This window comes from Portunus trituberculatus, chromosome 28, assembly GCF_017591435.1.
Source record: "Portunus trituberculatus isolate SZX2019 chromosome 28, ASM1759143v1, whole genome shotgun sequence".
NCBI lineage: Eukaryota > Metazoa > Arthropoda > Malacostraca > Decapoda > Portunidae > Portunus > Portunus trituberculatus.
In genome coordinates this window covers 9,550,546-9,564,130 of record NC_059282.1, presented here as the reverse complement: position 1 = coordinate 9,564,130, position 13,585 = coordinate 9,550,546, and the positions used below count along the sequence as shown (strand labels likewise).

The 13,585-nt window shown below is 43.6% G+C and overlaps 1 protein-coding gene and 2 long non-coding RNA genes across 5 annotated transcripts in view; 2 read left to right on the top strand and 1 right to left on the bottom strand.

The window, feature by feature from the left end:
- Positions 1-655: 655 nt before the first annotated feature.
- The window catches only part of LOC123510262 (CD109 antigen-like), a 32,806-nt gene continuing 19,876 nt past the window's right edge, over positions 656-13,585 (bottom strand). The window contains 19 exon segments of the mRNA XM_045265243.1: positions 656-2,414; positions 2,769-2,890; positions 3,241-3,420; positions 3,722-3,807; positions 4,371-4,549; positions 4,777-4,926; positions 5,488-5,684; positions 5,868-6,048; positions 6,546-6,765; positions 7,026-7,165; positions 7,402-7,520; positions 8,000-8,043; positions 8,045-8,136; positions 8,449-8,609; positions 8,819-9,008; positions 9,487-9,604; positions 9,830-10,106; positions 12,737-12,791; positions 13,273-13,407. Coding sequence (XP_045121178.1) covers positions 2,298-2,414; positions 2,769-2,890; positions 3,241-3,420; positions 3,722-3,807; positions 4,371-4,549; positions 4,777-4,926; positions 5,488-5,684; positions 5,868-6,048; positions 6,546-6,765; positions 7,026-7,165; positions 7,402-7,520; positions 8,000-8,043; positions 8,045-8,136; positions 8,449-8,609; positions 8,819-9,008; positions 9,487-9,604; positions 9,830-10,106; positions 12,737-12,791; positions 13,273-13,407 — 2,763 coding nt within the window. The 3' untranslated portion in view covers positions 656-2,297.
- On the top strand, positions 2,292-4,461 carry LOC123510265. Of its 3 annotated transcripts, XR_006676449.1 has the most exons (6): positions 2,292-2,434; positions 2,721-2,912; positions 3,215-3,482; positions 3,650-3,847; positions 4,070-4,171; positions 4,319-4,461. It is a non-coding gene; the product is annotated as an uncharacterized LOC123510265 (long non-coding RNA). The 3 variants fall into 3 exon arrangements; XR_006676450.1 differs by lacking the exon at positions 3,215-3,482; XR_006676448.1 differs by having other exon boundaries at positions 3,215-3,847.
- Positions 8,012-13,526, top strand: LOC123510266. Its single transcript, XR_006676451.1, has 3 exons — positions 8,012-8,152; positions 8,278-9,018; positions 12,695-13,526. It is a non-coding gene; the product is annotated as an uncharacterized LOC123510266 (long non-coding RNA).

Below are 13,585 nucleotides of genomic sequence, written 5' to 3'. Positions count from 1 at the left end.
GCATTGTAGACCTCTGCATCACAGGTAGTGTAAGCACAGATAAAGTAATTACACTGTTAATAAAGTAATTACACTATGTAGGTAGCTCGGTAAAGGTCTTCATTAACAGCTGTGTTGCCTGTCTTCATTGTACAGGGCTTGGGGAAGGAACACTGCATTTTATTCACTTTCCTGTAAGTTATAGATACATAGATGGAGGTGTTAGAGCACTGCAGTAGATGGTGCTCGTGAATACTTTAGTAGTAGATAGATAGGTGTGTTGACCAAGAAGGCAAGGATGAACCAACTAGTTAATTTGTGATGGTAATTTGTGAAGCCTTCACAATGTACTGAGGTAAGCAAGTTTGCGTTTTGTACTGCATATGTAATTACTAATTGTGTAAACTTGTGAGAGGGCATTAGTCCACATTTTTAAAATCATGTTCTCTTGACTTATAATTATTGATTGTCTATAAGAAGTTCAATTTTCTTGCAAGTAGTGAATTATTGTGTATCTTTACCATATATACATGTACAGTTATGACGTATTTAATCTCCATACGTTTCTGTAGTTAGTTTCTTCCATGAAATCATTTAAGTTTCAGCACTTACAGAAATCAAACCTTTACATTACACAATTCTTAAGTTTTCTTGTTAGGTGAGGGAAACAAGCATAGAACATTTGTATAGTTTATTATAAATTAACCAGGGTAAATACACCAATAGAACGATGCCTCATACATTGGTTACCAGCATGAGTGGACGGATAAGTGACTGAGCACACCACGTGATGCAATGGACGGACTGACGGACTGATAGACTGACAGAGCTTAGAAGTGCTGACCCTCTAACTGCTTCTCATGTCATATGTATCACAACTTATAATAAACTCTTGCAATGACTGTAGTAGAATGTTAGGTTTGCATCACACCAAGCCTTCCCCTGTAGGCTGCTTGTTAGGGTTAGGAAGCGAGTGCACCACAAGCTCGTCTTGCAGAACACACACAAACACGTCATGTATACACGGAATGCATTGCATCCCGGAATATTAAAGCTTGGTACAGGTATTAATGATTAGTTACTGTTCAATAACTGTCGTCAAGTCTGTTAACTACTGCATCAGCCTGGACACTCCTAAGTAGATGACTGAATTGAATTAAGGGAGTGTCCAAGCCAATGAATAAACAGCAGACCAGACCAACCAATAGCATTTGTAAAGAGTCTTGTGTGAGTAAGTGAGTACAAGTGAATAAAAGCTTCCCAGAGCAGAGGCCTCAGTATCCACTGCACACCCATGTAGTGGTGGTGTGGTGGTGTAGTGTGAGGACCTCTGGCCACCTCAGTGTGGCTCCGTGCACCTTGGCTTCCCTTGTTCCCTTGACTCTTTACAACAGAAATAAGTGAAATTCAAAATGCTCATCTGTAAATTAATGTCATGACTTTGCTACACTAAACATTTCTTCTCTCCAGCTTTACTTTACATCAGTCCAAGCCAAGTGATTTAGCATTCTCTCCAGCTTAACTTTACATCAGTACAAGCCAAGTGACTTAAAATGCTAATCTGTAGGAAAGGTAGTACAACTGTCTTTTTATACTAAATAGTACTGTACTCTCCAGATTAACCTTCCTATTTCCATATGACCAGAGAAATTCACCATCTTAGCCTGAGAACTGGTAGAGACTGTCATCACTCGCACTTAACTTGCTCAGCACCTCTTACAGATTGAGTGAGTGTGTGTGCAGCAGCATTTTGAACCTCAGCATCCCACCAAGGAGGGTGTGTGGTATGTGGCTTGCCTGCCCACACACACAACACACCCATACATCCCACTCCTGCCACCCCCACCAAGCTTCTCTCTCCCACTGAAGGAAAGACATGTGTTGTATTTACAAATCAAACTATGTACAGTAAGTTTCATTTCTCCATTCTTATTCATTTCAGTTCTTTCCTTCTCATATTTACATGTTTTTTTTACTCTTTTGGAAATCTGATATAGTATTATATTTTAAAGTAGTTTAATTACTATAAAATATTTCCCATTTAAAAAACTCAGTTGTGTATAAAAATGTCAGTATACAAAAATATAGTATAAAATCAGTATAAAAATTTTTCCAAGAACACAGCCAATGAACAAAATACATCATTCCACACCCACAAGGTCTCAGGTTTTGATTTCCTTGCAACTTCAACACCTTTTTTGGGACTTTGCCACCACTTAACCACCTCATACACCTCACAACCTACACCAGACTCCAGCAGGGTGAGGCAAAGAGCATGGCAGGAGAGACCAGGCTGGGGCAGACGAGAGGCAATACAACTAGTGATGAAGGAAAGCAGCGAGAAGAGCCAAGCAGGTGGTGGTCAGGGCAGGGACAAGAGCAGAACCTGAGGAGATCTCCGTCACTGTGGCAGGCCGCTCTATGTCCTCGGGGTCCTGAGGGAGGAGAGAGGAAGGTAAGACCAGGATGATCCTGTACACAATGTAGTCTTTAAATTGAAACTGATGAGGCAGGAAAGTTTTTTCATGCTTTTTTTCTTGGCCAACCACCAAAATGCATACATTAAGAAAATAAGAAAAAAGCTTGTTCAATTTAATGTTCCTAATAAGTTATTGAAAATTAAAGCAAGTTAGGGAGTTAACTTTGTTCCAAAAGTTTAATTTTTCTGAAATGGTTAAAGCTGTAACAGGGGAGAAAAGTAAACAAACCATGATAACTCAAACAATGCTTTTCCTCCACAGATCCAGCCACATCAGAGAGGAAGCTGCTGTGTGGGTGTTGCACCTCACCTGAAGCTGTCTGTTGAGCTCAATGATCTGCTCCTCACACTGGCGGGGGTCACACTCGTCCAGGTCACAGATGTCGCACAGCTTGGCTGGTAGTGGGCGGTAGAACTGGCGGGCCTGTCGAGCTGCAGATGCCAAGACAAATTAGTGAGTGATGCTTGCTGTGTGTCTTGCTGTCCTTGTAAAAATTGTTTGTTGCTTTTGTTTTTGCTTTGAGCTACATTTCCTTATTTGAGGTACAGTAGAACATCAATTTAACGTGAAATAAGGGGATTAATGTTGTAGGCGGTCACGTATCCTGACACGACTAATCAACTCGGACCAACAGAAAGCCGAGTAAAAGTTGCACAGCAATGAACAGGTATAGCGATTGTATTGTCCTGACAAGAAAGGGCTTACTACACACCACAAAACCAGACAGGAATAACTAATTAATGCCAAACCTTCAGGAAACAGTATAGACACGAGGACTTACAGGTGTCATAGTAGTCGTACACCCTGACAGCAGAGGGCTTCTGGAAGGCCACCTTGTTGATCCTGTAGGCTGCCACAGTGGGGCACACCTCAACGGGCGTCAGGTGGTCAAAATACACCAGCACACCGGAGCTGTCTGGCTTCTTCTCCACCAATTTGACGCCCTCGTAGTCGTACAGCCCTGGCAGAGGAAGTAGTTGTGTGTGATGTGGTTGGTTGTTGCGTATTTGCTTTGTATGTCAAGTAAGTGATTTGCTTGTTGAGACCGGTTGTTCATGACTAAAATACTTTAAATGTTACTTTTATGATAATTAGGACTTGTAGTTTTGTTCACTCATTTATATATAGCTTGTGCACTCTAAAGGCCCACAACTTAAAATATTGACAGGTTCATATTAATTTGTTTTCAGCACTATAGAAGAGACTGTATCCCTGAGAAGCATACAGAGCACCAGTCAAGTCTCCCTCTCACACACACTCACCTGGGATAAGATCATTGTCTACGATGTAACCTGAGGGCAGAGACACGTCCATCACTGCCATGTTGCTATTGTTGCCGCCAGTGTACCTGTGGGAGGAACACAGCTCAGGGACAACTCTTGCTACTGGTATTGATTTTGTGGCTTGGCTCCTTCACTTCAGATTTCTTCTCACTAGCATTTATTCTTTGCCAAACCATTTCACTACTTTACCTACATCTCCTTTCTGGTTCCATTTACTTGTCATTTTCCTCATATTAACATGTAATTCTCCCACACCCACCCACACCCACTCACCCAGCTCTTTCTCCATTTTCAATATGAACTGACCTACTACCACTGCCTTTCTAGATGTGTGTGGCTCTCCTCCGTGCTAGACTCGTAAGACTCCACTTGCTGCTCCTAACCAGACATACTAACCCAGTGTGTCAGACTTTGTGGACTTGCTGTGTTGTGAGTAACAAGCATCCCAGTGTACTAAGAGTTCTAGGACTCCCCACCAGTCATATTGGATCTTTATTTCTTTTAGGCGTGAAATGATCTAGTTTCTCTTCAAGTATACAATGGAATGAAAGTTGTTTCTTTCCTCTTGTGCCTCAGAACACAAACAAGAATCCTGCAGTTACCATCAAGCTAAAACAGAAGAGCATACCCAATGCAGGAAGTGAGTCTGAGGCGATTAGTGTCGGACATAGAGAAGTCCAGCTGAGGATCCAAGGAGAAGGCCGGCTTGGGTCCAGTCACCTTCAGGTTGTAGTGGTAGGTCACCTGCACCACCGCCACACCTGTCCCACTCGCACTCAGCTCTATCCGCTCCGTGTCGCTGGGGAGCTGTGGGATGCAGGGGAAAAGGAGTACATTAATTTTTCTTTTTGATTTGGTATCCGTCATATCATTCTACCTACATCACTTCTTTTCAACATGTGGTACAGAGCTTTGTGATCCTTACATGCCAAAGCTCATCACACCACACACTACTACTATTCTACCCACATCACCACCACCCACTAATGAATGACAGCAACAAACCACACATTGCCAGGCCATTCACTGCTCACCTCCACACGCTGCAGCAGCATTGTATTGCCGCTGTTCACCTGAAGGTTCTTGCCTCGTGCGCCATAGATCAGTCTCAGGTTGACTCGAGAATTAGCAGCAGTAAGTCGCTCAGCCAGCCCCGCCAGTCCCGCCAACGCCACCACAGTGTCCTGTAAGCCAAACATTTCCTCAGGATGTGTAGAGATTGAAGTTGTCAGGTACAGGAAAGGTGAAACAAAGAGCAAGTCAACATTTAGGTTATAGATGTAATATAGATAGATAGAGATGTAAATCATTCTACATCTTGTATAGTTTAAAAAGCATAATTGCTATTGGTCTCCTTTACTCAAATTTTATGGATTACCACCAATAGTTAGAAAGGAAATATATTGATTGTACAGTATTGTTTGATGGATATAGAAAGAGGAGAAATGTTGTACTGTATTGTTTGATGGATAGATATGGTTCTCTTAAAACACTGATGATGTTTGATGGATATAGGAGGAAATATTGTACAGTATTGTTTGATGGGATATAGAAAGAGGAGAAATGTACTCTATTGTGCGATGGATATGGTTCTCTTAAAACACTGATGATGTTTGATGGATATAGAGGAAATATTGTACAGTATTGTTTGATGGATATAGAAAGAGGAGCACAGCACAGATTAACACAAACACAAGCATCACATTCACAATCCACACCTGAGACACCCAACACTCCTTCCTCACCTGTGTGCTCATGAAGCCGCCGTGTGTGTTGCGTCGCCTCACCAACCAGCGCATGATGGGTAGGGCATCCTGCACCAAGCCACGGCGCACATAGGTCATCAGGCCATATCCCGTCATCTCCACGTCTACAGACCGCGTGTCCACCATTGTCTCCACTGTCCTGTTCAGTGGCCCAGACTCCCACCACTTCTCATTCTCTGTGGTGGAGGAGGCGGCATTGTAGCTCAAGGATTTTTTAAAGTGCAAATGTTACTATGAGTATGAGCAGTGAGTATGCATGAACAGTGAGTATGCAGGAAAAGAAATCAAGAACGGTTTACTTGCTCACCTTGTATTTTAGCTATTGCAGGAAAGAAATCAAGAATGGTTTACCTGCTCACCTTGTATTTTAGCTTTGCTCTCCAGCTTGAAGAAGGCAGCATCCTTGTGTGTGTGGTCAGCAAGGTGCAGTACATAGGTGGTGAGGGCAAGGCTGTACAAGTCCTCTATGTCATCCAGTCGCTTGGCCAGGAAGTCCAGGCCTCTGTTGATGCTGTTCCTGACAATTGCTTTGGGTGGGTTCTGAGGGAGAGAGTGGGCAGGAGTGAGTGTGGTGAGGGAGTGTGGGCAGGAGTGAGTGTGGTGTGAGGGTTCTGAGGAAGTGTGGGCAGGAGTGAGTGGTGCAAGGATTCTGAGGGAAAGAGTGGGCAGGAGAGAGTGGTGCAAGGATTCTGAGGGAGAGAGTGGGCAGGAGAGAGTGGTGCAAGGATTCTGAGGGAGAGTGTGGTGTGAGGGTTCTGAGGGAGAGTGTGGGTAAAGAGTGAGTGTGGTGTGAGGTTCTAAGGGAGAGTGTGGGCAAGAGTGTGGTGTGAGGGTTCTGAGGGAGAGTGGGCAGGAGTGAGTGTGGTGCGATTTTTTTCAATTATGATTAAATTCACCATCCTGAAAGGTCTACTCTTGTTGCTTCCTCCTCCTCCACCTCCTCACAAACAACCTAATGAATTCAAAATCTACTGCTGTTTATTCTCCTACTTCAAAACTGCACCAGAACCTACATAACAGGAGAGACAGCACAGTACCTGAGTGGTGAGCAGCGCCATGACCACATAAGCTGTGAGTGCTGACCCAAAGGCCGCTCCGCCCTGCATGGCCTTGTTGTTCACTGTCCCCACCTCGGGAAAACTGCCGTCCGCTACCTGCTGGCTCCTCAACCACTCCACTGCTTTATCTACCACCTCAGCCTCCACCTCGATGTGCCGCCCAGCCTCCGCCAGTGACTTGGCCACGAATGCCGTCAGCCTGGAGTGATGAGATATGAAAGCAAAGGTTTGGTAACTATAAAGCATTACTATGAGGTGGTCCTGTGTAAGTGTAGAGGCGAGCTAAAACTGGCCCTTTATTTCTATCACAGTTTGTAAGTCATGAGGTGGTCCTGTATAATAAGTTATTAATATTCATAGATACAATAACTGAAAAACAGTTGTTTTCATCTCTTACAAGAATTTCATGGATAGGACCAAAAAGACGGAAAGTTGAGGACAGAGGGACCAGCCACTCACCAGGTGCTGCCCGACTTGTCCCGACTCCCAAAGGCACTGAAGGAGCCATCAGGGTGACGGTAGTTGAGCTGCTGCTGGTAGCCAGTCTCCAGGTGTCTCTTGGCACGCCCCAGCAGAGACTCATCCAGCTGGTTCTTGTTCTGAGGAAAACAACATTATTACATCAACTCGTCATACATATACAAGACTCCAAACATCTTGCATTCCATGTATTATATGTGGTAAACTCTGGAACTCCCTCCTTGCTTCTGTATTCCATTTGTCCAACTCTATTGATCTTTAAGGGACTGGCAATCAAGTGGGCCTTTTTTTTTTTTCCCCTCTTAGCCAACTTCCCTTACATTATATAAAAATAATGTGACAATATCTCTCTCACCTTGAGGTACTCCGTCACCACAATGTTGGGCACCAACTTGGCCATGTTCTGCTCACCACACCCTGTTGGCAGCTCCACCAGACTCTGCAGGTCACTCACAGCAGGACCAAGCACATCACCTGAACCAGAATGCTGATATCACCACAAAAGTTTCAAGACACCTTTACTTCCTCCTCTTTTACCTCTCCTTTCTCAGATTAACCCCTTCAGTACTGGACACACTTTTACCACGAATTGGATATGATTAGATGATTTTATTGACATCATCTAAGGAGGTCAGAAGATTAATGGCCACAGTCTTCATTATCTTAATCCCCATATAAATTTCTGAAGCATAAAATCATCAAATAACCAGAATCAATATGAAAACGTGTCATAGCACTGAAGAGGTTAAACTTACACTACATCTCTGTTTCTCTTATTCTCAAATTCACTCACCCTCAAACCTTAGATAAGCCTTTTTGACTACATTACTTGGGCACTGGCAATAACAGAGGACCTTTTGTTGCCCTTGGCCAGAACATCCTCCCACACAGTAAATAACATGATTCTTGACTCCTAAGCACTCCAAACAGTAAGATAGCACTGCAGCACCCACCAACGAGAGTGACGGAGATTGCCTTGGATTCATTGACAACGTTGGGGAGTGGTGATGTTGACAGTAGCGGAGAAGGAAGTCTCAGAGCGGAGGTCAATCAGCATGGCTCTGTTCACCGTCTGTCTAGTTCCTTCGGGCTGGTAGAGGGTGAGAGTGAGTGTCCAGTGAATCAAGTGTTTGCATAGAAATTGGGTAAAAAGTGTCCAGTGAAAGAAGTGAAGGTTTAGTTGGGAGTATGACAAAAATATGGATGGATCTTCTTTTGAATTCTTGTACAGGGAAGAAAATCAAATCACTTTAATGAGCAACAAGAAATGAAAGCTGAAGAAAATAAGAAATAGGAGTGGAAAGAAAGTCAACATCCTAACCAAAAGAAACTAGCTAATAAACAGACAGCTAAGCATCCCAACTAGCACACAATGAGAAACACAAAGCCCACTGTCTCAAACCTTGACAAGAAGCTGCTTGGTGACCACATCAGCAGCGGAGGCAGTGGTGGCCCTCACGGTGATGGGGATGTTGCCGATAGTCTGTGGCACCACCATGAAGCTGACACTCATGCCAGTACCTGATGCCACCACAACCTCTCTGCTCTTCATTGCTGCTGGGGCTGTGGGAGAAGAGGTTGTATTGAGAAACAATGCAAATGTAAGCTGAGAAAGGAGACGTAAACAGAGAAGAGTAGGAAAATATAAAATTATGGCAGAAGTTTATTTAAGAGAAGGGTAGAAATGTAGAAGATAATGACAGATTAATATTAATCATTCTATCAATAAATTCATCAATCAGTCATTATCACTCTCTCTCTCTCTCACTTACAGCCTTGGTCGATCTCATTGGCAAAGTCAGCAAACAGGAAGTCCTCATTGGGATTCTCCAGAGTGACCTGCGCTGTGGCCTGTTGATCCCCATAGTTGAAAATGACCATCTCCACTGCCACGGCCTCCCCGCGCACCACGCCCGCCGCAGGGAGGTTCATTGACACAAAGAATGGCCGGAACACTCGCAGCTAAGAGGAGGTGAGTAAGTGTCTTGTGTATTTAATGGCTAACTGTGAAATCTGTAAAATCTTAATAAACTTTGGCCCATGAGAAAAGTAGAAACACACACACACACACTTTAGTTACTTTATATCCAGACACACACCCTAGAGCTATTTTACACCCACAAACACAAACCACAGTTACTTCACAAATATAAAAACACTTCAACCCCTTCAGTACTGGGACATATTCATACATTGAGATTTGTGTACGATTAGACCATTTTCTTTACATTAGGAAGGGTCTAAGGTGGTCAGAAGATTAATGGCCAGAGTCTTCACTATTTTAATCCCCTACATAAGTTTCTGAAACTGTATAAAATCACCAAATAGTAAGCAGAATGAATATGGAAATGCACCATGGTACTGAAGGGGTTAACCACATCCTAATTACTTTATAAGCAATCAGACACACTTTATTTGCTTCACATCCACACAGACACACCTTGGTAGGGCGCTCTGTCACCCCAAGGCCGTAGAGATCATCAATGGCAAAGGCTGAGATCATGTAGGAGGTGATGGCGTCTGGTGCCTTCTCCCGCATCCTCACCACACCATTGAACCTGCCACACACCACACAGACACACTTTAGTTACTCCATATCCACAAACAATCCTTAGCAACATTTTATACCCACGAAACACACACCACAGTTACTTCACACATATAAAAACACACACCAAAGATCACATTAGATCAGAAGTAAAGAGAACCACTGTAAAAATGGATAAAAAGGTCAGAATCAAAGTAACACAGGTCAGTTCAGGAGTGGAGAGAGAAGAACGCACTTTGTCTCAGCATCAAGGAAGAGCCAGGTGGGAGGAACATGCTGGTTGAGGTAGAGACGTGGCCTGGAGTCAGGCGGTGGAGGCAGGTAGGAGAAGGCATAGGGGCCGGCCAGCGGGGGACGTGTGGGGGCATTGTAGGCAAGGCCGGGACCAAGGTCAGGACGCAGGGTGGAGGCATCGATGGGGGCAAACTCGCGGCCAAAGGATCCATTGACGGCGGTTTGTCGGTGGAAGGGAATCTCGCCTGTGATGTCGCTGGGAGGTTGATTGGCTGTGGCTGTGTGAGGTGAGGGTACTGTGAGGCTGCGGTGAGGCTGTGTACCTTCCTTCACTCCCTCACTAAGTTAATGCATCACTCCAACACCTTCACAATGCAAGGTGATGCTGTTTTGAGGCTGTGAGGTACGTATGTGTTTACCTTCCTTTACTTCCTCACATTGTTACTTTCCTTCACTCCCTCACTAAGTCAATGCATCACTCCAGCACCACCACAATGCACACTGAGGTTACCATGAGGCTGTGAGCTTGTGAAGTGTGGTTGTTTCCCTTCTTTCATTCTCCAAGGTCAGCGATCATTCCATCTCCGCCACTAAGCAAGCCTCCACCAGGTTAGGCAGTCATGCTTCTCTTGCTAGTAAGCGCACATCTCTATTGTCACAGCTAGCACTCGTCACAAGCAGTAAGCCAGTAAGCCAGTCCACTCTTTAATGTCAGTCAGTCACTCAAGGTTAGGTTTATGCACTAACATAAAGAAGTGCTAGTCTATTAATGCTGGTCTAGTTTAATCAGGGTAGCAATTTAAGTATTTAGGTTGCAGGGCAGAGCTTTAAACTGCCACATTCGTCTCTGTTTAGCCTTTTCTATGACAGAGATGTCCATGCTTCTATACAGCAGGCAGACAGGCAGGCAGGCAGGCTGTCATGGTGTGGGGTTAGTGTCACTCTTCTTCCTCTCCTGCCGGCCACCTGAGCAGTCACCACCAGCCACCCACTTACCTTCAGAATGTCTTGGGAGGCTTTAATTGTTATTCCTTTATGCTTCATGTATGATTTTTTTTTTCTGTTTTATGTATTGTTTTGTCTGTTTTGGGCAGTTTAGCAAGAATATTTTGCCTTAATGCACAAACAAAGTTAATTTTTCTCCATTTGTTTGTGGGGGATAGAATATATTTTCGTGCTGTCATGGAGTAGCATAGGAAATGTGTACGTTATGGCACCTTATGACACCACACACTGCATCACACCATACATCTTCAAAGGGCACCACAGCGGCCCTCACTCATCTCAAGGGCACTTTGTAAACTAGGAGTAAACTTCAAAGCTGAAATAACTGCATTTCATTATCAGTGGGAAAGCAGAGGTGAGGAGGAGAGAAGGAGGCTGAGGCAAGGAAGGTTCATGGTAGTAACAGATGGGAGAGAAAGAAAGTGCTAGACAGAATATTAGCAGACAGATGGAGGATGGAAAGGAGTGGAGAAGTGGGAGAAGAAAGAGGCTGAGGCAGGGAAGGTTTATAGTAGTAACAGATGGGAGAGAAATGAAGTGCTAGACGGAATATTACCAGAAAAGTGGAGTGGAAGACCAATGGTGAGAAGGACAGAAAGAGGCTGATGCAGGGAATGTTCATAGTAGTAACAGATGGGAAAGAAAGGAAGTGCTAGACAGAATATTGGCAGATAGATGGAGGAGGTGGGGGGGTGGAGAAATGCTTGAGTGGGAGGGAGGTCCATACCCTGAGTCGTAGTGGGAGAAGAGCCATGTGATGGGGAAATAGGTGCGTGGGGCAGGAGCGGTGGGTTCGGCCGCCACTGTGGCTTCAGGCAGGTTAGACTCCATTGCCCTGAGATCCCTGGGGTCGTCCATTAGGGTCCGGTAGTACACTAAGGCATGAGGGAGTTAGTGCAGCATTAGTAACTCAATACCCAGGTCGTCAATGGTGAGGTGTCTGTGTGGTCCTCTCTGATACACCACCTCACATTGCCTTGTCTTGGTTATCACATCATGCACTTAGTGAGTCTTGCAAAGCATTTTAATCTTCACCATTATTGTTAGTTAGTCTTTGGTTTGTATTCTTAAACACTTCTCTTGTCAGGACTGCTCTCAAAAGGCCACAGGGATGATTAGTCAAGTTATCAAGGGCGTTTCTTCAAAGTCCACATTAAAACACCACTAGGATCATCAAAAAACACCCAAGACAACCAGAATAACATCTACTGGAGCTTCTTAACAGTAGCCAGGATAAGACACTGGAACAAATAACAACACAGACCAAAGACACAGTTCTGCATTGGTTAGAACAGCACTGCTAGACCATAAAAACACTGCCAGGCTAGACACACCACATGAAGCATTAATGGAGCTCGGAGTTAGTTTCCCGCAAGCATTTCATGACGTTCTGCGGTCAACGTGCAAATGGTGTTAATGGTTCTGCACTAACACAACATGCAGCAGCACATCCTTGCATTGACTAGTGGGAGGTGAGGCACATTGCTATAGAAAACTTGCACAAACATTCTACTCTATGGAAATACTCTGGTTAAAATCTTTCATCTTATCAGTTCTAGGGAAACAATGTGGTTATGATTTAGACAAGGAGGTAAATCTTGTTTCTTACTGCAGAGATCTTGCTCTATGATTCTATGAGGAAATACATGGTTTTATTCTAGTATATATAACTTTACTAAACTATTATATATTAGAGAAATACAATGGTTATTATTCCTTGCTACGTTGAACTTGTATGATCATTCTATAAGGAAATATTTGGTTATCATCTTACATCTTATCTTGTAGGAGGTAAAACATTTAATTTCTTATACAATATAAAACATATATGACCATTCTATACCAGAATTACACGTTGCAGTTCCTGTATGAAATAAACCTTACGTCACAAAGCAATACTCACGGAATGGATTGAAGTCGTGGACGTAACCATTAGTCAGCACCACAATGCCAGCGTTCTGCAACACCACACACCCACACATTAGAGAAGACACTGAACAGAGATGAGATACTGACTCATTCTTAATCTCTACAAGGTTGGTGGAAGAATAGTGGTGCAAGAAAATGAATGAAGAGTTTATATAAGGAAAGACAGAAGGGAAGGAAGAAAGCTAAAGATACTGGCTTATTCTTAAAATGTTCTGCAGTGGATAAATGAATGGCTATGGAAATAAATGAGTTATATGAAGGAAAACTGCTAAGTAATGAATGTGGTGTTAATATGAGAACTGAGAGAAGTAGTAACCTGAGAGATGAATGGCAATGATTAGTGTTAACATGAAAATAAGAGAGGAGGGTAACTTTGAAAACATCACTAGCTTAACCTTAAAACAGTCCAGTCAGATAAAAACATAGGTACAAAAATGAAGTAGGGGAATGGACACTAGAGAAAGGAAAAGACTGAGGCATTTATAGTATGACAGAGAGAGAGAGAGTAACCTTGAAGACATCACTGGTGGTTGTGGTGCCCATCCAGTTGAAGAGAGCTCGCTTCTTTCTGCTAAGGGCGTGCCAGGGCGCCTCCAAGGTCTTTCTGCCAGGGTCGTATGTCTCCAGCTCATCAATCACCTCATGCTGCAACACACAAGTGGATGTTTTGTGAGACCAAGACAAAGACCTCATCTGTGCAAACTGTCACATGCGAGTAAAACTTTTCATACAACAAATAAAAAGGATGATTAATTTGTCTAAGCAAGTACAGAGTTATATTTGCTATTAAAGGTGTATATGGGTGTCTCTGTGAATGGAAGAA